The 26,222-nt window shown below is 43.7% G+C and overlaps 7 protein-coding genes across 7 annotated transcripts; 3 read left to right on the forward strand and 4 right to left on the reverse strand.

The window, feature by feature from the left end:
- Positions 1 to 1,227: 1,227 nt before the first annotated feature.
- On the reverse strand, positions 1,228 to 5,493 carry Bcsfp1. The gene is made up of 5 exons (XM_024692901.1): positions 4,844 to 5,493; positions 3,889 to 4,480; positions 2,544 to 3,716; positions 2,314 to 2,494; positions 1,228 to 2,258 (listed from the first exon to the last, which is right to left on the reverse strand). The coding sequence occupies exons 2-5, from the start codon at positions 4,446 to 4,448 to the stop codon at positions 2,130 to 2,132; spliced, it is 2,043 nt and encodes a 680-aa protein (XP_024548683.1). The 5' UTR covers positions 4,449 to 4,480; positions 4,844 to 5,493; the 3' UTR covers positions 1,228 to 2,129.
- Positions 5,494 to 7,726: 2,233 nt separating this feature from the next.
- On the forward strand, positions 7,727 to 9,383 carry Bcrcf2. The gene is made up of 3 exons (XM_001560023.2): positions 7,727 to 8,265; positions 8,325 to 8,871; positions 8,938 to 9,383. Exons 1-3 carry the CDS (start codon positions 8,176 to 8,178, stop codon positions 9,198 to 9,200), a joined length of 900 nt encoding a protein of 299 aa, XP_001560073.1. The 5' UTR covers positions 7,727 to 8,175; the 3' UTR covers positions 9,201 to 9,383.
- A 3,066-nt stretch (positions 9,384 to 12,449) lies between these two features.
- On the reverse strand, positions 12,450 to 14,825 carry BCIN_05g02410 (hypothetical protein). Its single transcript, XM_001560021.2, has 3 exons — positions 14,643 to 14,825; positions 14,223 to 14,587; positions 12,450 to 14,157 (listed from the first exon to the last, which is right to left on the reverse strand). The coding sequence occupies exons 1-3, from the start codon at positions 14,702 to 14,704 to the stop codon at positions 12,554 to 12,556; spliced, it is 2,031 nt and encodes a 676-aa protein (XP_001560071.2). The 5' UTR covers positions 14,705 to 14,825; the 3' UTR covers positions 12,450 to 12,553.
- Positions 14,826 to 15,485: 660 nt separating this feature from the next.
- BCIN_05g02420 (hypothetical protein) lies at positions 15,486 to 18,716 on the reverse strand. Its single transcript, XM_024692902.1, has 9 exons — positions 17,448 to 18,716; positions 17,258 to 17,393; positions 17,011 to 17,192; positions 16,921 to 16,957; positions 16,805 to 16,872; positions 16,385 to 16,754; positions 16,319 to 16,331; positions 16,200 to 16,267; positions 15,486 to 16,148 (listed from the first exon to the last, which is right to left on the reverse strand). Exons 1-9 carry the CDS (start codon positions 17,580 to 17,582, stop codon positions 15,862 to 15,864), a joined length of 1,296 nt encoding a protein of 431 aa, XP_024548684.1. The 5' UTR covers positions 17,583 to 18,716; the 3' UTR covers positions 15,486 to 15,861.
- Positions 18,717 to 18,923: 207 nt separating this feature from the next.
- Bcprd8 lies at positions 18,924 to 21,056 on the forward strand. Its single transcript, XM_001560019.2, has 2 exons — positions 18,924 to 19,575; positions 19,628 to 21,056. Exons 1-2 carry the CDS (start codon positions 19,377 to 19,379, stop codon positions 20,755 to 20,757), a joined length of 1,329 nt encoding a protein of 442 aa, XP_001560069.1. The 5' UTR covers positions 18,924 to 19,376; the 3' UTR covers positions 20,758 to 21,056.
- Positions 21,057 to 22,118: 1,062 nt separating this feature from the next.
- On the forward strand, positions 22,119 to 22,640 carry BCIN_05g02440 (hypothetical protein). Its single transcript, XM_024692903.1, has one exon. It carries the CDS (start codon positions 22,197 to 22,199, stop codon positions 22,563 to 22,565), a length of 369 nt encoding a protein of 122 aa, XP_024548685.1. The 5' UTR covers positions 22,119 to 22,196; the 3' UTR covers positions 22,566 to 22,640.
- A 1,177-nt stretch (positions 22,641 to 23,817) lies between these two features.
- On the reverse strand, positions 23,818 to 25,502 carry BCIN_05g02450 (hypothetical protein). The gene is made up of 3 exons (XM_001560016.2): positions 24,649 to 25,502; positions 24,180 to 24,596; positions 23,818 to 24,118 (listed from the first exon to the last, which is right to left on the reverse strand). The coding sequence occupies exons 1-3, from the start codon at positions 24,829 to 24,831 to the stop codon at positions 23,978 to 23,980; spliced, it is 741 nt and encodes a 246-aa protein (XP_001560066.1). The 5' UTR covers positions 24,832 to 25,502; the 3' UTR covers positions 23,818 to 23,977.
- Between the last annotated feature and the right edge of the window lie 720 nt (positions 25,503 to 26,222).

Here is a 26,222-nt window from a genome sequence, read left to right on the forward strand (position 1 = left end):
CTCAAACTCAAAATCCCAAGCTCTCTGCCAAAGATCCACTCTTTACATGTTTTACTGCAAGACCTTGGAAAACTCAAATAGATGCAATGTCCTTCAGATAAATGATTCCACAGCACGGAGCAGATAATGAGCAGGCTTGCACTGCTACTGTCTGCCAGTCCTGAGCTCATTGGCGTAGGAACCAGGTACCTACGCCTTTAATTAACACTGCATCTCAACATCATGATCACCAACCCACTAAACAGCATACTCAGTCATGTATCCAGTCGCACAATCTCACAATCTATGTCACCGCTTGCGTTGATTTTCCACACGCTCTCTCCCCGATGCCCCTCCCATCATATCTGCCTTCTGATACGCATACGTATGTACGAAAGACATTGCAAGTGACAAGTTACAACGTTGCATCTACATGAATCCGGAGAGCAAATTAGGTTAATCTTCGCCACCACATCGGCCTCGCTCCCCGTCTTTCGCTCCCCCATTTCTTATCTATCAACTGTTTCACACAACAACATCGCATCGAAGATTTCCCAAGCATCTCATCATCAACCACAAGATATCTCATCTCGATCTCCATCATCACGATCAATCGCTCGCCCAACAAACCAAACTCTGCTGTTCCCATCTCCTCCCAGAAGATCTTCGTCCCAGACGTCATCCATTCCACTGCTATCTGCACCATGCATCCTGGGCGACGGGTGTACTGTATGTAAGGTGAGGTCATGACATATTGTTTCTCGTCATGCGTATCTTGTCTTGTAGATCTATCGTGCTCTCTTCGCCGTGGCCTCTGTCTACCTCTCAAGCTCCCTCCACCCACCTCTGTCCTTCGCAATCACACAGTCTCATAAAATATCAGCTCTGTAAAAATCCATCGGACGCTCATGACTAAGCCACACGAACACACAAGCCTCCTCCTTACTCATGTTCATGCGCCACCCCACATGTTTCACCTCATTCATTCATTTCACCTCAATTGTTGGATTTTCACGTGGTTTCTATTCACGGGACCGAATAGAACAGGTGGAGGGAAGGGCCCCCAGGTCTGAAACTAGGGGTCCTCTAATCGTCCTGTACTCCCTTACACCAATTTCATTTGCGAGACCTATCAGACACTCCATAGATAGGTATAAGCCACGATCATGCACAATGGTTGATCTCTAGAATCTCGACCATGATCGAATTGAGATACTGTAGATCATGTGCACAAGAAAGGAGCTTTTTTCACAAAATCGAATTACAACAAAAGATCTAGTAGATCCAGTTAACTGACATATTCAACTCCCATACTAATAACCCTATCAAGAAAGAGTAGGGACTTTACAAATTCAAACGCCTCTAGAGATTTCGATCCATCCCTCCCATTTTCTCTTCCATCTCGCAAAGCCCAAGCAATCCAACCAACCATCCGTTAAGTTTTTATTCCCATCCCAAACTATTTTGCCCAACTCCAAACTCGTTACCAAATGAGATTCGTCTTCATAGTGTCAATGATATATCCAAAATGATATTCAATGATTGATCACTCTAAACCCCTCAAAACAAACCCCATACATACATAAAAAGTTCGAATCCTACCAATCTATTGAAGCGACTTATAACCCACATTCTTCGCTATTAATGAAAAACGCCTTCGTTTTGCTCACGGAATGACTGTGAGAGAGGTAAAGAAAACAAGAAACAAAAGGAAAACGGTGCAATTTTTGATTTTGAAAACATAAAAAAGGAAAAGGAGTATTAGGCTCTTGTAATGTACGGAGAAAAGTAATAAACGTATGCAAGATTCAGCCAATGAATGATCAGCCGCCCTTCTGCTGAAGTTCCAGAGAACAACAAATATATATATTTGCGTTTGTGAAGCTATGTCACCATCGGCTGAAAGCCATCGTCTGATTCCCTCAAACCAATTCAATCTATGTCGGGGTATAATCTCTATACTCTCATCTGCATGATTCAGAACTCCGCCCAATGCAATCGTTTTGTTGTAGAAACGCCTGTGAGAATTTGGAAAAAAAAAGGATTCTGGGAAATTCGTTACTCGTGAGATGGTAATTACTGGGATCGAAATCGAAATAAATCGCGTGGCTTATTTCGGAAAATTGTCGGGAGTCCGAGTAGAGGATAGATCACATCATGCCTTCTTCACCAATACCTGGCAAGCCTCCCATGGGGACTCCGAGACCTGCCAACCCAGCAGCAGCCAAGTGGTTGTTTAATTTGAGCTCGGGGTCGCAGGGAGTAGAATGTTGTTTGTGCTGAAATTTCATTAGACGACACATTTTCCGATTCTGAAGAATTGACGATGCTTACATATTTGAGACCATTTAAGTTCTTGTATCTCTTGCCACAGTAATCACACTTGTACGGCTTCTCTCTTTCCATGCCTTCATTGCCTGAGTAGGGAATAGAAGTTTCTGGGTTGACAATCGAAAATGTACCGTCGCCGTTTTCGTGCAACTGTTGGGTTTGATGACCGTGCGTCTTGTGATACCTGAACAAAATTAGTACAAATTTATATCGCACAAGGTTACAATGCTTACTTGAGACCATTTTGATTCTTGTAGGCCTTTTCACACCCGATGACGGGGCATCTGAATGGCTTGTGCTCTTCTCCCATCATCATTCCTGTGGGATCTCCCATTCCGTTCATGCTTGCCATCAACTGTTGTTGTTGGTATGCTCTCATTAAATCAGTGTTGCTTGCAAATTGTCCCTGTCCTAGCCCAAACTGGGCAAATTGTTGTTGGAGGGCTCTTTGGTTATTAAAGCCACCGCCATTAGGACTGTAGAGACGCTTGGCGGGTTCATCGATACAAAGATCCAACCCTAAATCATGTCCACCGAAATTGAATGGGAAATTCATATTATTCATATTCATATTTCTATTCCCCATATTCATATTCATAGGCATGCTTGTAAAATCTCCATCCATTTCCGATGGGGTACCGGGAGCCGAGGTATCTGGCGAAAATGTCTGTGATTGCTGCATGGGTTGTGCTGTCAAAGTAGGGGTGTTAACAGAGGAAACGGTCGGGTTATTCTGAAATCCAAAAGAGGAAGTTGCGGGAGTCGGTGGTTGGGATGCTCGGAGACCAGAGTGTTGCATGGTGGAGTTAAGATTAATGGTGGGTCTTGGTTGTTGGCCGAACATAGACTGTTGTGCTGCCTGCACAGGCTGATGATTATGTGAAGATTGAACCGGTGTATCCGGAGCGGAATCCATAGGTCCGATAGCATCGTCCATCTCCATGTCTTCAACTCCATCCATCTCATCAGTGGTACCTTGGTTAGTTTTTTGTATGGGAGTAGCTGGTTGTGAGCGTTGCTGCTGTCGCATCAATTGAATACCTCCTACACTGGCACCGGCTTGTGGCATCTGTAAGCCCGAAAGCCGAGGCTGTTGTGATGGCTGCGTTTGTTGCTGCTGAGCGTGATGTTGTGCGGCGGATGTGTTTTGTATTGCCATACCTGCTCTACCGTTGGGTGTTGAGTTTTCCCGAGCTCGTACAATGGATGAATTGTTGCGAAGGGATGCCGGGGTCTGTTGCGCATGACACTCTTCATAATGTTGCAAAAGGTCGTGTAGTGTTGGTAATGTATTGCCACAACAGCTGAAATCTTTCATAAAGTTGGCTTCGAGCTTGGGAAGATACGAAGAAGAATGATATGAAGGCGATTGATATGGAAATGGAGAGGTGCCGGCCATGATAATGCTAATCGAAAATTGTCAGTGTCATGAAAATGGAAATTGTGTGCCCCGCACTTGCTAGGGGAGAGGGAACATTTTCGTTTGGCAATTGCGATGAATGAAGAATCTAGTTCTATGAATCACGAAATAATTGAAGCTAAATAATTGCATGGTGAAGAAGATCAGATTGAACTCACTCGTCTCGAATCCAGCTGCCAACAGACACACCTCCCCAACTCATGCCTCCGACGAGGCTGCCTGCCAAACTTTCGCGACGAGGACGATCATTAATTCTGTTTGGATTGTGCATAGATATGGGTTTGGCAGCAGCAAACGATTCTTGTCTGGATCGGCCCATGTTGTCGTCGAATCCTGTACCGGTCGTCATGATTCTGGCGGACGCTTGTGAATCCGGGTCGAGATAATTGGAATTATTTTTGTTGCCTTGGGATGACGGAGATGACGATGTATTTCTGGTGGGTGTGGCAATGTTTATTGGTGAAGAGGTTGTCGTCATGTTAGAGTTCAAATTGTAGATATAATCGCACTCTTCTGGAGTCGGAGGGAATGAAGCAGAGCTCTGTGAGTCTGGAGAAGAATGTGAAGATTGATGTTCTTGTATATGTAATGGAGAAGAGTTGGAGTTGCCTGCGTACTGGAATTTATTAGTAGCCGTCGAATCGATAAGTGTCGAGTCCGTGTGGGTTTCTTCGCATGAGGCGGCGTGGGATTGCGTGAACCAATCAGAAAGAGGCATGGAGGTATTAATAGTGGGCCTGATCTCCGTTACTGGGATTATCTAATTAGCGTCTAGTTGGAAAATTGTGGAAAAAAGTAAAACTAAGAAGGGCACTAAAGCAGATTTCACAGTAATGAATTCTTGTCCTTGGTGCGGACGGTGCATGCCACTTGTGCCAGGACCGACTGGGAACAAACAACAAGAGGGTCGGACGAGGGGACAGGGTGGATCAAGTGGAGAGGGAGTTGGGAAAGCAAGAGAGATGGGATGTGGGCTGTCGGAGGAAACATGGGTTGCAAAATGTGCTTGGTTCCATTCATGTAAAGAAGCCTCTTGAGCATGTACTAGGCCCCAATGCGTACAAGTTGAGAAAGCAGAGATAATCCGGCAATTTTGGGTCGAAAACAACCTACCTAATTAGGATCTAGTCGCAATCTACCTAGCACTTCTCATGAACTCGTCTACGGACTACCTTGGTCCTGGATAGACGAATTGGCAAATGGAATGTGTACGCAGCAGGTTGGCACAGTAGGCGAACGTACTCTGGAGAGGAGAATCGACACCAACGGCGAGTGTGCTTGTGTCAGCTAATTGGGTACGTACCCGTACGAACTAAAATTGGGCGAGGTCGAGTGTCGGCGTGTAGTCGTAACTGTAGGCGTCAGAGGTTTTCGTTTGCCAGAATGCGAATCGGAGGTGTTAAGGCGTGTTCAATAGAGGGTAGTGAGCCAGTATGTCGCTTCTGATACTTTGGTTTCCGTTGGGACCAATATTTACAAGACGTTCTGGTCCGTCCGGAGCAGTAGCGAACAATTCGGGACCAGGGTTGAACTTGACACACACCAACCCAAGGAGGGCTGTATCGTGGCGCGAATGGTGAATGGGTATGGAAAGATACACGGCAATTGATGGCGAACTTGGACTTTTGCTGCAGGCAAGGGAATAATATAGGTCAATACGACTAGTGCATGTGAAAGTACCGTTGGTAAAATAATGTACTGTGTGTTATCCCATGGGGGCCCATGGCCTGTATTTAACTACTTCTCAGCTGGAGGTGGTCACCGTCTGAAATCAGGGTAACGAACGATCCAGGAGGGTTCAAGCTTGTTATTGGAATTATGAAATTAAAGTTTGAAGTGATGGATGTTTCGTTCGGATTATCATAGACCGGGTGGTTGGCTTGTGGTCAATGAGTGGTCAAGCATTTTGCCAAATGTTTACAAGGCTCAAGGCTCCATGGTCGCTCAAATGGGTTCAGTCCCAACGCTTTGGATGAGATGCAAAGAGGGCTCCGCTGTTAATGTTTCTAGAAGCTTGAAGGATTCTATTGTTGATGATGTGTATCTCTAGGTGTGGAGATGTATTGACCTCATTTGTGACCTGCTTGGTGCATGAGACACATGGAATATATCTTTCCTTTGCAGTCTACATTATGCTTCGGACGTGTTTACTCAACTGCCGAATCCTCCAACATGACAGATCATATGATAAATATACGGTGAGATGAAACCAGAACAGCTCTCCTTTTTCTCGTTCGCCAAATCCAAGCGGTGAGCCCCGCCAAATCTGCCGACGTTGTGCGGCGACGGTTCCGTACGAACGGAACATAACGATTCAGAGAAGCGACAGTGTGTTGGATTCGAAAAGATCTCGACCTGGGAAAGATTAATATAGAAGGATCCATACTCCCCTCCCCTTCCCTGAGACGTCTCGTTAACGGAGCTTGACAGATTTCTCGACCACGGTGGCTCATTTAAATTGCCCTTGAGTCGTGCAACCTCGGTCCCCGATGGAGGTAGAGTTTGGAACATCTCGTAGCTGTTTGAAAACTGTCTATCATTACTGGGTAGCGCATGCAATCCAACAGCGTTAAATGCTTCAATGCGGACATGCCACAAGCTATGGATCCGTATAGCTCACTCTTGCTCATTTCGATGCCATTGCGGCCACCATTCGCCAGGAAATGGTTGTGCCCATTAGTTCGGAGGCAATATTTAATCTATGCAGCGTTATACCTCGGATTATTACCCGTACGGAGTAGAGCATCTAATAATTAAATCAAGAGGCAAAAACCCTGTCATCTGAATAACTTGTGGACGTGTTCGGCGTACGAAGTTGTGGATTGTGTGTTACAGCCATGATCCTAACTACTTGTACACGAATCGTATCCATTGCGAGCATCTACTGTAACGCCAAACGCCCAGAGTTCGGCAGGTGAAGTTATGGACGGCAAGCGGTCAAAAGTTTAATCAGCAAAAAGACATCAAGATTCCACGTACAAAAGTATGCCTCTGAATCCATGATGTCAGAAAGCAAACTCAATATCTTGTTCCGTATCCCTTGGGCCAATCAGTCTCTGCATCGGATTCACAGGACGGGAAGACGACGAGGAATCGTAAGACGCGGGGAATGCAATCCAGTCCCCATCCGATTTATTTCTCTTTTGGGAGATCGGTCATTATTTGACAGCGTGAACTTGAATGGATGTCACGGCCATCGGCTTTGCTAGATTGACTTTTTGCATTTGATTAGAAGGCTGACTCGCACGTTCCTACCAATCGTATCATAGGCACGCCCACTGCACTCGCCACGTGACGATACTTCTTGGCATCGACCGGTGCAAGAGTTTTAAATAGTTTAAGGAATGCTCTAATGGAGGGGTAGAAGAGGTTGAAGAGGGCAAGGAAGTCCATGGAGTTAGGAGAGAAACAGAGTCCCAGCTAGGGCCCAAGCTAAGGCCCAAGCTAAGGCCCAAGCCCAAGCCAAACGCCGAACGTTCTGTTCACGATTATCGGGGTAAAATGCCCGCTGCAGAAGCTACCTCTGTTGGAGATGAAGATCTTATAGACTTATAGAACAGCAACATGTTCCACGATCAATCTACGGTGCGGGCTGCTGCTCAGTCTACTCTCTCCCCCCATGGCCGCACGCCAAGCAACGGCTGCACGGTATCTCATTTCATTCATGCACTTCATCAGGTATCGTCGTGGAAACCGAAATCCAACTCTGCAGCAGACCCGAGAGCAAAATCCAAATCAGGATACGTGTGGGTGCACGTGACGAGGGGAATTATCTCGGAAATCGTGATTCGGGATTCCACAGGTAGGCGGAAGGCGGAAGGTGGAAGGTGGAAGGCAGCTGTATGGGCTTACGTCATCATTCTAGAATTATCGTGTGGCTGCAGAGAGCTTACAAACTGCATCATCACTCGGGCTTTGAAAATAAACACATCGGAGGTCTGGTCTGCAATGTACATACACACATACATATATATATATATATATATCTATATAAAAGCAGAAGAAGAATTGAGTCCATTGCGAAGAGAATGAATTAATATTAATGTGAATACCAATCTCAATCAAATCACATCTCGACGTCTCTCCTACACCCACGTCCTAACCATTTCTCGGGATTTGATCCAAACCCCTCCCCACTTCTTTCGAGAAAGACTTTTGAACGACATCATCGACTGACACCTTATTAACGACCCATTTTCACGAAAACGTAACGTACGATTGAGTGGGAAGTACAACAAAACTCCAACAAAACTCCATCAACTACAAATACCGAAGCACAAACAAGCAGCATAATCAAGAAGAACGATCAATCTACCTCTGCAAAGCTTCTTGCGAGAATTAATCTCTACATTACCCCTCCATTCAATCTTCACCCTGCAAGTAAATAGCTTGCCGCAAAAGAATTCTATCCACCCCGCCCAATCTAACACAGCTATACGTAAAATATGAAGATTCTTACCAAGGAAGAAGAGGCTGCGCATTACAATGCTACGTTAAAGGGTGGTTTCACGGGAGGCTTTGTTGGTCTCGCAGTGGTACGTATTCAATCGCAACCCCGATATCTCTTTCAAACAAAACTGACCGAATCTCTCAGGGCGGTGCCGCACTTTATGTAGCCAACAGACGATTCCACACCATCCGCAGTCTTACCATCCCCATGAAAAGTTTCCTCGTCTCATCCTCCGGTACCTTCGCTGCTATCATAAGCGCAGATCGCGCATCTCGCTCATACGAATGGAATCGCGACCCCTCGCGAAAGTACAAAGACAAATCAACGCTCCTTCTCGAACAAGAGAAGGCCAGTGAAACTACTGCTCAGCGCCTCAAGGCATGGGGAAAAGAAAACCGATACTCGATTGTTACCGCATCGTGGGTCGCCAGTATGGGAATCGCGTTTGGGATGGTGTCCAAAAATAAATATTTGACTGGCGCCCAGAAATTGGTACAAGCAAGAGTTTATGCGCAAGGGCTGACGTTGGCTGTATTGGTTGCATCAGCGGCATTCGAGATGGGAGATGCGAAGAAGGGAACAGGAAGGTGGGAAACGGTTACGGTGTTGGATCCAAACGATCCGGAACATAAACATTTGATCCAGAAAAAGATTCACCACGAAGCTTATGAAGGAGAAGATTTATGGCGTGGTATGTTCCGATCCCTTTCAGGGTGCTTTGGCCAGAATTTGAATACATACTAATCGATATACATAGATATGGTGGAAGCTGAAGAGCGCCGCATTAATGAACGTAAGAGATTGGCGGAAGAAAGAAACCACTCCTCAGGGAAAACATCCTCGGGCAAAGAAAACAAAGATAAAATCTCTAGTGAAATGAAGAGTGCTGGAAAGGTAGCATTTGCAGATGCCCAAGAAAGAGAAGATAAGAACCAAGCTGAGCAAGCTGAAAAGGAAGCGGATGCAAAACACGAGTCTACACAGTCTGAACCAAAAGTAAATGGTAAAAACAAGATCTAAAAATGGAGTGTTTGGCAATCGAATCCTTTGGTGTTTTATACGGGCATTCAATGGCGCGCTGAGTGATTTTGGGATGATAGATGGGGGTTAATTAAAAAGGGGGGTGTTTGGAGAAGGGGTCGAGTAATTTTGTATATACTCCGGTTCTTGTATCATTAGAATGGCAAACAAACATGTCTCTCAAGTAACTTTTATCCATTTATCGAATTGCATTGTTATGGTATATTCAAGACTACCTTCATTATTTGGCAAGCGCCAATTGAACAAAGCGAATTGCTCGGTTGATCAAGATAGGAGTCGGAAAATTCATCGCTCATTGGTTGACATGGCGAGTGTGTTTTAACATTCGATTTGCAGTGATTGCAGAGTCTAATATATAACGAGTATTTCGGTGGATATCTCCTTTCGATAAATTTACTAAACACAGTTACACTGACTGTATCTCAACTGTCGTTTGATGTGGTGGGGAGAATGTACAAACGTCTTTTCTTCTCTTCTCTTCTTATCACGCCGAATTGATCAGTTTGGAGTTGCACAGTACAGTACAGTACTACAGTACAGGTATAGGTTTATGGAATTATGGATTCTGAATGGAAATGATTTTTATCATGGTAGGTTTACGAGTATAGTATATATAGTATTGGGATGCTCACGAGCAGGGAGGAACAGGTAAAATCTTGTGTCGTACACATCTATTCAGACAATCCAATCCTTCGCACATCTCAAAAAAGAAGTCAGCTCCATACGACATGCTAGCTCAAATATCGGGAATATATCCCATGGCAGAATACGTCTCTGGAATCCTAAACTGGGGTGTCTCGTCTTGTATCTATCGGTTCTTCGAGATATAGTGTATACCCCGTGGCGGAATGTGGATGCGCTTTTGACCTATGAGTTGGACTGGATTTCGAACGCTTGGATGGACTGCTTGTGGCTTGGGGATTGGGATTGTTTATTGCCACTTTTGTTCTTGTGCTGTGTTGTGTTTTGTTGTATTGGGGGTGTGATTTTCTAAATATAAATATCGTGAGGATCTCTTTGCTTTGGGAGATCAGTCAGGAGTAGATTTTCTCGTCGCGTGATGTATACTATCTACATATTGAAATACGTGAATGCCCAGGAATGGAATGGAAAGAGGTATGAAGATGTTGGTGATGTGTTGTTATTGGTTTCGACTTTGATTAGATTGGATTGGTGCGGGTTGGGACCGTGTGTGTGGTGTTGGTTTTGAATATGTGTAATAGGTCTTTGTGATATGGGAATGGAAATAGATGGGTTTGCTAGTACTTGTTTGTTTGTTTGTAGCTGTTTGATTGAGGCATGTTGGTTTATTGAGTTGGGTTGCTTGTGTCGTTGGTATGTTTTCTATTAGCTAACACTTCTCCTTCTCCTTCTCCTTCTGTTTTGCACAATGCTGTATTTGATATCGTACAAAAAGATGCGATGGAATTGCTCGGATATTGTTGAAGTAGTAGGTAGGAGATAGAAAAAGGATGGAAAAGTAATGTCGGATTTGGAGACTATGCATGATGTATATGTGTGGTTGAGCCCCTGTCATGCAATATCAATACATGTATACCCGTACCCGTGCCCGCAAACATAATCGAAACATCCCCCCGCTCACAAGCCGTAGAGTAATCTAGGAGATGAAACTTCGGCAGATTTTGGCGAATAGATAGAATGTCTACCTGCGCGAATCTCGGTGTGGAAAACAGGTAGCTATAGTTCAGATATTTGAATCCAATCGAATCGTTCGCATTGACTGGGGAATCTCTTTACGATCTACTCATTTGTTACTGCAGAACAGAAAGTTCTCGCTGCTGATTTCATTTACTTCTACACTAGACACTCAGAGTACTGCAATCGCAATAGCAATTCTTGCCTGCTTGCTATATTCAATTTGTCAGTCTGTAAGAGGTGATTAAATGTTAAAGAGAACGAACATATTTCTCCCGGCAGAAACTAACAGAGAAGCTCCGAATGAGCGTTTCTTTCGATCTGCTAGCTGCAGAATATCAATCTGGGTACATTTCTCGGGGTTGATGGGATTTGGAGCTTGATGGATTGGCTTGTGGATTGTTGGTAGATGGTGCATGAATAGCACTCTTTGATGTGTATTTGATGCTATTTCTACACAATCTGTGTAGGAGTATTGCTAAGCAATACGGAGTTAGATCTTCATATTATGACTCTCTTGCTCACAGAAACTTTTGCGGGGAAAGATGTTTTTGTGTGTATATATATGTATGTATATATGTGCTATTAGTGAAAATAGTTTTCAAAAATTCGGAACGGTGATTCTGGTGGGGAAGAAGGATTCTGAGTTTGGGAGGATGCTTATTTTTTCTTTTTAAGCTTACAGTTGGGGGAGCTGTAGAGGGGGTTATTGGATCGCCGTCGGTGCAAGTTTGTAGAGCTGGATTGAATGCTGTGAAGAGGGGTGAGGGTATATTCGTATTGAAAATTGGAAATTGTGTTGAGAGGGAGATGCTGATATGAGGAAGGGGTACTGATGATTGGGGGTTAGGGCCAGTGCTGGGAATTGGTTCAGAGGCTGCGTGAATTCGAGATAGAGGAGTGATGGAGTGAAGAGTACGATTTTGCACCTGGTGAAATGGTCGTTTAGGTTCTCTGGAGGTCTGGATTGCGATTTCATAAGGTAAGATGCTAGTCTGGACCAGTGGACATGATGCTGGCTGTAGCTGAAAAGTGTGAGGTGGGCGTAACCTTCAATTCCATCAAGATGGATGACACTGCTATTGGTACCATGTCTTCTCTCATAGTTCGGGAAGTGAATTTTTGCTTTCATCATGCTGTATCATGCACATGAATGAATTCTGCGATTCCTTTTCTCCTCGGGTTGAGACTTTTCTTCTCATGAATAGGTTGGCCAATTAATCGAGGAGTGTTGGATGTCAAATTTTATTTTTCGGGGGTTCAGTATGTGGATACAGCAATTCAAATAAAATTGTGGCGGAATTTGTGTTGATACTTTAGTTGAAGGTGTATTACATTACTCTGTTTTGTCTTTACAGTGAATATCATGAATGCATGAAGCCATGCGAATAGCTTGCTCTGAAGCCGAGCACTTTCACAGAAACATGTGAATGAACACTTTAAACTACCAAAATTTCATACATGGGCAATGGTATTTATCAGTTGAAGTTTTGGCGCAGGTTTGACTTAAGGATTTAGAGACGAATTCAAGATCACTTCATGTTATGGAGAGCTGTGAAATATGAGAAGATATGTGCGTTTTATTTCTATATACAATGGTTCCACTACAATCTTCTCAGATTACAAAATTATACATTACTATCAAGTTACACACTCAGGCCTGCGTGAACATCGTCTCAAGAGCTAGCCTCGGCAATGATTACTTCCGCAGCCTTCTCACTGATCATGTAGATTGATAGCGCAATGTACATGCCCGGAATCTTTGGGAAGACACTGGCATCGACAACTCTCAATCCATCAACGCCCCTGACCTTGAAGTTGGTGTCCAAAACTGCCATCTCATCATCATCAGCTCCAATAGGACAAGAACAGGATGCATGATGTCCCCAAGCCTCATCGAGCGCAAATTGCTTAAGATCCTCCTCGGAAGTAATGCTAGCATCCGGCCAGATACGGGTGAAGGAGCCATCGAGCGGAATGAGGTTCTCGAATGCTTCGATTCCAAATTTCATTCCCTCGTAAACGGCTTGGAGATCCTCGTCACCGCCAACACCGGTGTCGAAGTAGTTGAATACGATTTCAGGAGTATCACGGGGATCGGCGGATCTCAAATTGACGGTTCCGGCGTTGTTGCGCGAGTGTGCTTTGAGGGTTAACCAAGTCCAGATATTGCGCTTTGCGAGAGCGTGTATGGAGTAGCCGGGGAAATATCCGTTGAAGTAAGCGGGAACACCTCCGAGGTAGAGATCTTGGACTCCGTCTGCAACGGAGGAGTGTTTGGGATATGCGAGAGCGATACCGTTGGTAGAGTATCCTCCCTTGAGCAATGGAAGAGTCTCCCATTGTTCGAGACAGGGATCAGTGCCGTTGAGGAAGGTACATTCTTTGAGTAAGGAGAAGTCGGATGTGGAGTTTCCAACAATACCAACTTCGTAACGATCTTGCATGTTAGTACCTACACCAGGCAAATCTACAATGACTGGGATACCGAATTTCTCGAGCTCGGCCTTGGGACCAACACCTGATAATTTGAGGATCTGGGGCGTGTTGAATGTCCCACCTGAGACAATAACTTCTTTGGTGGCGGCAACGCTTCCGTATGTACCGTCAGAATCGCCGACATTTTTGCTTCGGGGATCAGCACGATAGAGAGATTTTCCAACGATGAATTCAACTCCGGTGGCTCTTGGTGTAGCGGCAGTAGTGTTGAATTGGACCTTGGTAACAAGAGTGTTGAGTTGCACGTCCAGTTTGTATTTCTTGGATCCATCCGAGTTAGTAGCATTTGCAACGCTCCAGACAAAGTCTCGAGGGGAGGAACGAGAGTATTCTGGGAACTTCATAGCGAGAGGAACCTGGTACAAAGCATCGACTTGATCACGATTTGGAGAATCATTGTTGATATCCAGAGCGAGAACTTCGGCCAATCCAGTGACGGTGGTGATCAGCCTTCCAAGGAGACCCTTGCCCATAGTTGTAGCTGCGGCAATGACGAGCGAAAGAACCTTTTGATCTTGAACGATGAGTTCTGGGTTGGTAACTTCGGTCTGCAACCAGCCATCGAAACCATGGCCTGTGACGTCAGTGCTGAGATAGTGACACGATTCGAGCTTCTTGTAGTAATCGCGCATCTTTGCTGGTGCCCAGGAATCATCGCCGGTTATGTTTTGGATGTATTGCCAGTCGGTTTCTTGGGGCAAGATGGTGATCAAAGCATTGTGCTCAGCACATCCGCCAAGAGTTCCTGTTCTTGGGTAAAGGATTCCCAAAGGAGTTGCGCCTAGAATTTTGGTTAGCAAGGTCCAGGAAATTCCGACTTATAGTCGACAAGAGGAACTGATTTACCTTCAGGAGGATCAAGACCAACATAGAAGTCTCCATCAGTCGTCTGGTACGTCATCTTCGAGTCTCTTGCTTGTCTGGTCTCGTTTGCGTAATGGTGAACGAAGAAATCCCATCGAATTGGATCGTACTCCGAAGCCAAAACATGCAATGCAGGAACTTGCATCTCGATATCATCTCCATGATCCTCTCCAGCATCAATAAGCAAGACTGAGTGACCTGCTAGAGCAAGTCTTGCGGCCAAAGGAGCACCTCCCGGTCCACTTCCTACCACAACATACTCATAGGGATCAAGAGTGATGTTCGCGGAACTCGAGCTGGCGTTCGCGGCACGTTGGTGAAGATGTTGATGTGAGTGTTGAGACTTGCTACGAAAGTGTTAGTCAACTGCGAAAGTAGATTTATGGAGCTTCCGGCACTTACAATGCAGAAGCCGTCAGACTGAAAAGAGCTACAAGGCCCAAAGACCTTTTGGGAAACATCATACTTCCAAATGATCAACTGAAACCAAAGAAAACAAAAACAATTGCCAAGGAATGAAGGAGTGACTGTGTGTGAAGAGATTGCTCACGATGTTGGATCGAACTTTATATATTGTCGAGGCCCTCCACTGGACCACTTCTAATGGAACTGTATTTGCAATCTTTCACCCTTTCCTCTTCATGATCATTAATCCAATCCCCTGAATGGATTGCAACATAAAGGGAGGTGTGAAGATCATTACCATGCGTCTGGATGGTGGGATACACAGTGTGTACTCGCGATACCTTGATCCAGCAGTCGTGATGTTCATGAAGAGTTCCCAATACGAATTTGGTAATGAAATTCAAAAGTGGAGAAAGACAGAGGATTAAAGCCTTCAATTTCCCAAACCGGTAGAGATCTAAAATTTGCACACGAGATGCTTGTCGTTCCCCCGCCAAACGTTTCCAGAAGGACATTTTCCCTGAAATTCAAGTTGACAGGCCCCGCCAAAGCTTGATTAGAGTCTGCATGGGACCCCAGACTCTTCATTTTTCGACCTCAATGATTAGAGTAATGATTTGCTAGCTCATCTTGGAAAAATTGCGAATTATAGCCGTAATTACTAAAAGTCCCTTTTGGCGAAAAACCTGACAATCAGTGCAGATCTTTTTCTTTGACAGCTTAACGGTCGTCAAAGCTTCTTCATGGGGGTCGAGAATAGGCCAACGGAGTAAGCGAATTCTCCTAGCGCAGGGGGGGGGTTAGTGTCGGGAAATAAGTGTGATGTCAGAGTTAGCGGTGTGGTGCACATTAGTACCTTGGTGGAAATAGATTGACAAATCAGAGATGAACATTTGTAGAGCCTCAGCAATGGTAATGCTCGTCTGCAAAGAAGTTTTGACAAAGACTGCCTATTTATAACGACGAAAAAAAATCAAGCGCCAAGTGAAAAGATCTAAAATATTGACAAATAAGATCTCGTGTTGTGGGATATAATTAGGTTTTTACGAAAGGTTTGCGTCCCTCGGGGAGTCCCAGACCCAGTTCAAACGCTTGTAAATTAAAATAAATTTTGAAGGAAAGTAAATTTGGAATATTTATCTCATAATGCACGCCGGCGTTTCATAAATAAACTCCCCAACTTTCTCTAATAAAATGGCCGTTAATGTAGTAGCCTTCAGACAGCGTTGCAATGAGAACTGGTCAAGTGCTTTGTGCTCGAAGTATCGATATCATCAAGTGGAATGAAGTCGCCCTTCTCATTCCTCTTCGGCGCTGAAGCTTTAGAGCTCATAAATGATCTCTTGCCAGTCGTCCCAGCAGTTCTTTGAGTGCTGACTGCGACAGTTGTCTGTAATTTTGGCATAATCAGATTCAGTAGAGGTCGTAATGCTGGCAAGCACCCGCAGAATATGCCGACGTGCATTTCAAGAGTACTCCAATATGCCGCTGGACTCTGGTCCCCTAAAAAAAATATTCAGTAAAGATAATCCAGAAGATTATTGTCAAGCTTACAGGTTATGTTTGTTGTACTGGCGAATTGAATGAGCGCATGAAGTCGTATAATGCTTATTGCAGTAACGCTGTTTATAATTAGCAAACAAGAAGTACAAAATAATTGAAGGAGGTCCTACAATAGTCCTAGAGCTTAGGGATCTGTTAGCAAAAATCTAGGCACTGTGAGGCAGATTCAAACTTACAAAACATAAACATAATAGTTATCTTTTTGGTTGGAGACATGACCAATTTGGAAAGTTTGTTCAGTGGCAGGCCAATAACTATAATATCCAGAACAATGTTGAGAATGGAACTTAGCCATCCTTGGAGATTGATGTTGTTACAAGTTCCAGTGTGCAAGCCATCCCATTGATTCCATCCATAGCTAATCGGCCAGCATTGGAAGATTGTTGCTACCACAAAACTAACACCATAGGCAGCAGAAAGTCCGAGTGTGCCCCAAACATAATAGATAAAGGGCTTCTCGCGAAACACTCGAAGGAAAAGAAGGCAGAATGTAACTTTAGTCATGGCCATTGCGGCAAGATAGAAGCATTCGCCGAGAATATAGTACTGAGTCACGTTAGCTCTTAGTCAATGACTTCAAAATCGGGTGTACAAACAAATAAAACATTTGTGATTTCATCAGCTGTCAGAGTCCACATATCTTTCCCGAGACCATTATTGGCCACTGTGATTTGTATTAGTATGATAATTTAAGCTCGTGAATGTTACTTACAGATGACAGAGAAAACAGTTGGAGGAGTTGCCAATGCCTAGATTACATTAGCTGAGCTCAAACGTTTTAGATTGAAAGCTGTCGACTAACCACAACAGCACACATTGCCCAGTCATCCATGCCCCATTGTCTTACTTTCAAAGCGGTGGCTAGCAACCGCCCAAAGAAGGCTAGCAAGGCAACACAACCTCCAATAACACCAATATACTCGCCATCTTTTCTCCTATCTCGCACCGGTGCGCTACACATGGTCTCGGTAACATTTTTGGTAGCTTTAAAAGATTAGAGATAGCTCAGTGCAGGGGTTGTCTTCATTATTCTAACGGATTTAACTTACTAAAAAGTTCAAAAATGGTGCAACTTTGCATCGCACAGAGTGTGATGCTCGCTTGTAATTCATCGTTTGTGCAAAGACATATTATATCTGTTGCTTCACATGTAGATGCAGGAATGGCTTGCGCCATACATTTTAGCTAGAGGCGGCCGTCAGAGGAGCCAGCACGATCAAGGTACTTAATGAAACTTACCGAGCAAGTCGGATATGATGCTTCTGCGGCCGCTAAAAGAGAGGCGGACGAACCCCTGGGGTTTAACGAGGATTGTGCAGTGCAAACCATGGTCAAACTGGCCATGACAGCCATGATATTGAGGGATAACTTCATGATGACTCCTTGGTACTTTTAGTTCGTATGAATATTAACGATAGTATTAACGATATCAAAGTACGAAAAGAAAAGAAAAAAAGAAAAAGTCAAACAAAACTACAACGAACGCTATCGTAAACTGGGAGAATCTGATCATGTATAAGTGCATGCACTATAACCCTGCGAACATTAAAGAGTATGCCATGCTCCAACAACCTTGAAGCTGGAATTTGCCAACAAAGTGGAACGAATACTGATGTCGAAATTTGTCGTTGATCGGCCCCATAATTTATTCTGCTTCTAGTCAACGGTCGTGGCCGTCATATCCCTTGCCTACCAAAACCCCCCAACGTGGTACTGTCTCCGTAGTCTCGTGTCAACCCTTGAGATTCTATCCATGTTTCTTGGTAAGATACTGTCTTGGGAATTCTACCAATCAAGCAAGTACAGTGCTCATCCATTCAACGAAGAGTAGGCATTTGACCCAACAGTGGTGCGGCATAATTCAAAAAGCTTGAACCACCCTACTCCATATATTATTGCCTATCACAATCGGGGACGTCGATTTGCGACAGAATATTACGAAACATTCGAGCTATAGAAACGTTCTAATGGGGCCGTACTTCGTGGTGTATCGATAAATTCTCCGAAAATCAAACAGAAGAACTCAAAACGCTTGGAAACGGCTCTTACTTTCCATCGTACCATGATCTACCGATAGAGACTTTAGACTTTCGGGGAAATTTAGGTGTATGCTTCCATTTGGCATCGAGTCGCCGACATGGTTGGGCTGCTTTGATCGTTAGATTTTCATCTATTTCATACAATCTTGGACTGAACTCGGCTTTTGAGAGAATGGGTGATCAAAGTTTTCTCGGGGTGCCATGCTCATTGCTAAGCCATGTTTGTGGAAGCACAAGCCTTGGGGGGGTTGGTGCTAAACAAGGAAGGTATTGTCCAATTGTTTACTAGATTTGTGTAGGGAGTGAGCAGGAGGTAGCTAGTGAGTAAGGTTAGGTAAACATTTCTACCGCTGTCAGTCATTATCGTCATGCCCTATATTAGTTGCTAAGATTGAAGTATATCGGTATTTTATCCCAAGCATGTGAGGCGAAAATTCAAGAAAAGGAGGGAGATGGAGTCAAGTAGTTCATTGGTGCTTCATTAGTACACATATAGTTTTTATGGATATTGGAGTGTGAGTTTATCGGGGCCCGGTAACAGTCACATGATCTGACTGCTTATCTTAGGCATATTTTACTATAGCTACACCCAACATTGCATAATATCAATCTTTCCCATTTTTCGAGTGTACGTACCCAAGTAATGAACATCCTCAAACACCCATGACAGTCTGACGGAGGCAGTTAGAGATACTGGAGTCTAACGCTCCTGACTTCCCTATCTGCCAGATCAATCTTATAAGATTTGCTCCCTGACCGAAAGATTACCTTCTAGAGTAACCTAGGCCCTATGCTTGCCAGTGAAGGCACTGCCGATCACTCAAAGTCTGTTGTCGATCTCAAATGTCTCATCAAAGCTGCTTTCGAGCAATTTGGATTTCCACTCTTGCTCGACTCCAACTTCCAAGTAGAATAAATGGATATCCGCGTACACAGATCCTGGTTTCCCCGTTGCACTCTCCGGGATAGGCTAGCTGCTCGAAATTTCGAACGATGTGACTAGCCAGTGGAAAATATTCTATTTCATGATATGTCATGAGTCTCTCATCTAACATTCAATTGTAAAAGAATTGTTACATTTCGTCGTGTCAATCGTTCCACTTCACAGTCACTCCTTTAACATTAGAAGATGAAGTTTTCATCATCCATTCTTTACTTTCCACTTTTGTGTACGAATGCCCTGGCATTTCCAACTCTAAATGCATTGCCAACATCTTTTGAGAGAGCCCCGGGAGATAGCTGGTACGAGAATCTGAAGAGACAGGTTGAGAATCACCCTGAAGTCAGAAAAAGATTGTTGGTTGATCCTTTGACCACTCCCATCGATGGTAAAACCGTAAATCTATATTTCGATTTTGAATATCACTAACAGTAAGATAGTTACCGGAGACCATGCATTTGTTCCGCCTGACTTCGACAATGGGGACCAGCGAGGTCCATGTCCAGGATTGAATATGCTCGCAAACCACAACTACATTCCTCATAACGGTGTCGCTTCAATGGTAGAAATCATTGCTGGTGTAAATTCCGTGTTCGGAATGGGAATCGAGCTCATCACAGTCCTGGCTATAATGGGAACTGTCGGGGTCGGCGACCCTATCTCACTAAGCCCCGGGTTCTCGATTGGAGGCTACACTCCGAAAGTCGCTAACATTCTCGATAATCTTGATGGTCTTTTGGGAACACCTCGTGGTCTTGACGGCTCCCACAATTGGATCGAAGCAGATTCCTCAAACACCCGAGACGACCTGTATGTGACGGGAGACGCATCAACAATGAACATTACTCTATTCTTACAGGTAGCCAATGGATCCGACTCTGAAGTCATTACAATGGAAGATATTGGAAAACGCGCTGCTGACCGGCTCGAAGTCAGCAAAGCCACCAACCCTTATTTTTACTACGGACCCTACACCGGCATGATTGCACGAAATGCTGGATATGCATTCTCTGGTCGCCTTTTGAGTAACCACACGCCCGAGAACCCCGGCGGAATCATGACTCACGGATTGATGCGCACCGTGTTCGGCGTCTACTCAGAGAATGGAACATATGTATACAAGAAAGGTTGCGAGCAAATACCCTCCAATTGGTACCGCATCCCCGTCGACTACGGATTAGTACAACTCAACCTGGATATTGTTGCTTGGATAGTAGCAAACCCAGCCCTGGCAAGTATTGGGGGCAATACCGGTGAAATAAATACTTTCACTGGTCTTGATATCAGTAATGTCACCGGAGGCCTCCTCAATGCCGAGACCCTTTTGGAGGGCAACAATTTGATGTGTCTTGCCCTTGAAGTTGTCAAGACATTCGCGCCCAATTCTCTTTCGCCTCTGTTTTCTACGATTGCCGTACCATTGAAATTAATTACCGATGCTCTTGATACATCGATCTTGGATCTTACTGGGTGCCCAGACTTTGCCGATTTAAGTTTGGGTGGAAAATCACTGTTTGAAGGACTTCAGGATACTTATCCAGGCGCTGCAAAAAGTGGTGTCGCGTTTTAAAGGATAGAGAGTTGTATTTTGGGGGGTTGGTGCTTTGGCATTGTTATAATTGTAATCTTAATAACTGCAGCATTGTATAACTGTTTTATCTTTCTAGAAATGCAGTGCAATCTATCATCGTCCTTGAAGCTATAGGATTTCCTCGATGTTCTAAAACGAAGCCTTACAGTGTGCTTTATTAAGGCCGATTTTGGCCCACCTTGTGGAGTCCATAATGTTATTGCATTGCCAGGGCCCAGTAGTCCATGTGAGTTTCGGGACCGCAGTTATGACAGATACAAAGCAGAATAATTGTACCAATAACATCGTATTCCTTTCTTGTCTTTGGTCCTTGGGAATTCACCTGAAAGATATGTCAAACACAGTCAACAAATGGCAGTGTCAAATACAAAACTAGTGCTCTTAGTTAGTTCTCTGATGGTACTTCTGTAGAATCCCATCCCAGGATCTAGAGGGACTCATCTGTAAGACAAATTTCATTGATGTAACATTTTTTCCATAGATTCGACTCACGTGCAATTTTGTCTCTGCAATCATCACACGTAGCAGAGAAAACCCACAAGCCAATTTTTGGTACGGGGGCTTGGGGCCAGATAAGGAGCGACCGGCTGGCAAAAATTAGCTTGGGACGCATAAACGGACTATATATACTGCCATGCTCTTCATCTGCCTTAGTCACGTGCCAATGCACATGATACTCCGTACCCATAAGTTCTTTATTCGAAAAATATGTCCAACAGAAATACATTTATAGTTATATACCCGGAAAATTTCCGTATATTAGGAAAGCATGTTGTATCCTCTCAAGGACTGTAGTTCTTTAGTTCTAACATTCAATTCTAATAAGCGCCCACATGTATAAACGCGGTGTTGGAACCACTCGTCTAATCCTGATGTTGAATTGTATGGCGATGAATGCGGTTGCAGAGACCCGTGAAAAGAGTGGCGTTTAAGCTTAATTTAGAGGGGGACTCTAAATTAACATAGTCCCCCTCTGTATCATGAAAAATGGGCTCCGGATTTTGTACCCCTTCATACATATCTCAGAAGGATCCGAATCCATCCATCGCTCTTAAGAGCATATTCGAGACCCTAAAAATGACATGTACGCGCCGACGAGGTAATGCTATGTTTAGACGCATGTTTATTCGGACTAGCTACAATGTGAGGCTAGGGCTGGGTAAGCTGTAAAATGTCGACCTGCAATTTGCTTGCGATCAGTATGGGACAAAATGGACATATATAGAAGGAGAAACACCTTAAATATCGCTTCATTATCAGCTCAACTTTCAACATCTTTTCATAAACCAAGAAATATTTCATATCCCAGTCTCAAACTCTGTCTCGCCCTCTGTCTGCAAGCCTCAAATTCACAACTTACAACAATAGTAGTACTGTATTTTCAAAACACCATCTAACACCCCATTAAAGCCATTAACATGAGATTCATCACCCCAACAATCTCCATCTTGCTCTCCGGATTCTTTTCCAGCCTCGCCATCGCAGATAGTAGCACATGTAACAGCATCTGCGCTCACAACAACGACCCCGGTCTCTGGACCGATGCCCACGCCCCATCCGCCCAAGTAGACTCCATCCTCGCTAACGGCGGTGGATGTGTACAAGGCAGTGTACAAGGTCACATGTGTATTGCAATTATTGGATCTGAGGAAGACGCCAACCTCGTCGCAGGCTGTCTCGAACAGATGGCTGCCCAGTGGCAGAGTTACAATGATAATTGGTATTTGTGGAGCTCGATTACTTGTGTTTCTGGAAGTTCGACTGGTATTATTTCTATCACGGCTTAGGCGGATGAGAAGATGCATTGTGGATATCTTAAAATTGTTCAAGTAAGCAGGTGAATTGGTTGTAGATGGGGAACAGGATCGTTATTTTCATTTCTTCTCGCGGGTTACATGTTTATATGGAACCTTGGAATAGAGACAGAAAGGTACTTGGTACGAATCATTGTATATGGGATCACAGACTAGAAGGATAGAGTGAAAATATTTTAGGGAACTTGGGAGTCGAAGGAGTTTCATAGAAAAGGAATATATTATGCTTGAAATCTTTTGAATTATTAGCGCGAAAAGTGACAGATGTTCCAAGTTGACTGGATCTGAATGTAGCTTCGATACTACCTATGGTTCATTGAAAAGGCTGGGAAACTCGTACCGCAACTAGATCGAGACTTGCCCAGTATAACAAATTGAATCTGTAACTTCATCCATTTGATTCTATAGTAGCTTTCCATCTCTCATTTCCATTCATAAATCTTCTCCTACCCTCAATATACCACTATGATCCCACATTCAATCACTCGTCTTCCTCGCCTGCCAAGTTTCCGTACACTCTACAGACTCCGAATCAACAAACGTGCAATGAAATACGGAGCCAACATCTTCAACACCGACCGCCACTCTCGGCATTTAACCTCTAGGCAAATGTCTTGGTAAACTTAATAGAATAATAAAAATGCAATCCTCGACGCGTAGAAGATTACCTCTTGCCTTTTTAATTGGGCTCGTTGTCATGGAAGGTCATGTAGTCGACTCTACCGTGGTTATAAACTTCGCACAATAAGTACTATCTTTTGAACGTAGTTTCGGTGGCAGGAAGGTTTCCATGACGCCCGGTGTTTGCCGCGAAGAATAGATGAACCGATAGAGATCGATGTATTATTGATCCTCAATGATGGGTTCACTTGAGTGGCATTTCCTGCAAATTTTATCTACAGCCTTCCATGTTTCTTGTTTGATATCTTCCAACTTACTCAAGTTTGGCTCGAATAATGCAGTATTAAATTCATCAACAATATCCAAACAAACACTCGGGTAAAAAACTGATTATGAGATGAGGCAACAGTTATCCTAACAGCATTATCCCAAGTTCTAGAATTATCAAAATCCTCTTATTGAGGATCATTGATCCTATATTTGTCTTGAAGTTCTTCGCTTGAATGGTTCCAAAAAGTTGATCGATTTGGGGAGTGGGACTACCAGGGTAGACAACTGTTTGCCATGCATTACGATGTATTTGGGCTTTCATTGAGAAAGTTTATGTTTTCGTACGCTATTTGATATTAATTCGTATGCAAATATATAATACGTGATACACATATGTGTGTACATATGAAACACTGTAAGTTCTGAACGTCCCGGGTTTCGTCCTGCGGGAACCAAATTGACAGTATCTTCTGACTTTCTGGTCAAATCTCAGTCTAATGGGAAATCTCCTTCTTCAAAAATACAGCATTCCAATACCAGGATTTTCCTGTCGGATCAACTTGTGGGCCAAAGAAGTTTTCCATATTTTTGTAAACTTTGTAACCCCTTCTTTCATACCAATCTTGGTTGGAAAACTAGGTGAAGGTTAGAACAATGCAAACATCTCTATTCCGCAATTCATTAAAACATATTTACCGGGGGAATGACCAAGTTCAAAGCTTTATACTTTTCTTCTCTTCCTGGGTCGACTTTGTTTATCGCATTCAAACCTAGAGTCTTGGCGCACAGTGGTTCAGATATGGCTATATTCTCGATTGTATCCATGGCAACTTTTCCCAGTCCGGTTCCTTGAAGAGCACGCGAGATGTAAAAAATGGATATCCAGTAGAACCCTTCTGTTTTAGGAACATATCCGAGATTCAAATAATTTTCGGATGGAGGGCCTAAACAGATATGTCCAATCGGAATGAAAGTTCTCTGCGGTGAGGGGATGTCCCGAAGTTTACCTCCAAAGGAAGCCGCAGAGTCAACTAAAGGTTCTTTCTCTTGGGGATACATCTCAGTATGTTTGAGTATTTTGGTATCCTTTTCGGGATCAGAATCCGCAAGTACCTGGATAAATTAGGACTCGGAAAGTGAAATGGGTTTGGGAAAGTATATTTACAATCCATTGATTATTGAGCTTTCCATTTTCTTGAGCTTTCCTCCATGATTCAACGCATTCAGAATCCCATCCGCAAGCAATGCGTTGTCGTACTAGTCGTTCAACATGTTCAGGAGAGGTAGGATCCCAAGGGATTAGCACGATTTGAGGTTTTGAGGAGTTGGTGGGGTTGATTGAACCCATGTTGAATATCTTTAATATTGCAGAGTTGAAAGGGTCGATGAAAGGATTGATACTTATAAGATTTCCGGCTTCGTACTTTTATAAGATTCCCACGAATCTGACAATTAGTCCATATTCCGATACCCGAGAATAATAGATAGGCCAAGTTAGGAGATCGAAGACCGCCTGTTGAATGGACTACCAACCATGACAGGTAGTCCCCAACCGAGGACTGAAGGGCGTCAGCAAACATGGGGATTAAAGGGCGTGAGAAGACATGAGGGATTTTGTTCGGGGAATTCCCCAGTTAGACAGAAGTACTGAGTTGGCTGTAGTCGCATCGAGGCCATAGTCTTGTTCAATATTTATGAGCATTTCGGGTATTTGCACAAGTACCTAGGTAGGTATCTATCTACTTGTATCAAGATATCCATCCTCTCGTGCCTCTGTGCCTCTCCATGTGGTTCCGCTCGCCGCTATAATGTTGCTCACCCCACATCTAAAGCAGCACCATGAATGAATTGTATTGTAAATGAAGAACTGCCACGTGAACTCCCCAACCATACACTTTGCGACCAGCTTATGAATCTTATATTCTATTTTAAAATAGCTAAAAGAACTACAGTTCAGATTAGACAACCCAAAGCAAGAATTCTACCACTGAACTATCAGGCCTTGATCGATTTCAGGCCAAGTTGGTGGGGACGGGCGGACGGCTTCGCTTCTAATTTGAGCATGTCATCCGAGAGGCTAATGACCAAAATGATTCACTCACACCAGCTTTGATGACACATATTCATATTTCAAAATAAGCAGAATCTCCTATCCAAAATCAGCCAATTTGGCATGAAGTTGATCAAGGCCTGATAGTTCAGTGGTAGAATTCTTGCTTTGGGTTGTCTAATCTAAATTGTAAGAGGTCTCCGGTTCGATCCCGGATTAGGCCCTTTCTTTTGCATTTCTTTTTGATGGGGGATTCGAGAATTTTACGGATCAGTGAATATTTTGACGAGAGAAATTATGGGGGATTTTTTGGTTGTTTTTTATAATGTGTTTTGTTTGGAGAGGGAATGTTCTGAGTTCACCTAGCTCATACAAATTGAATGAAATATGTCTTCTTGTTAATTATTGGCTGAGAAATTTACTCAACCAATTAATAGAAAGTAGACAGGTACACACTGCTTACATTAATTACATTTTAGAGTCAAAATCATATGAAAGCTAACAATACGAAGGAAACATAGCTTAGAAAGAGGGAAGATATGATTCGATCGTGAAGGGGAAAATGAAGCTATTCGCTTATACATCAAAAATGAAGGGGTTCTTTCTACGAAGTATATGCTCAACGTTAGATTGTTAATTGAAATATGAATTCTAATTACATTTTTACAAAAATGTGACACTCGAAAGCT

This window comes from Botrytis cinerea, chromosome 5, assembly GCF_000143535.2.
Source record: "Botrytis cinerea B05.10 chromosome 5, complete sequence".
NCBI classification, from domain to species: Eukaryota; Fungi; Ascomycota; class Leotiomycetes; order Helotiales; family Sclerotiniaceae; genus Botrytis; species Botrytis cinerea.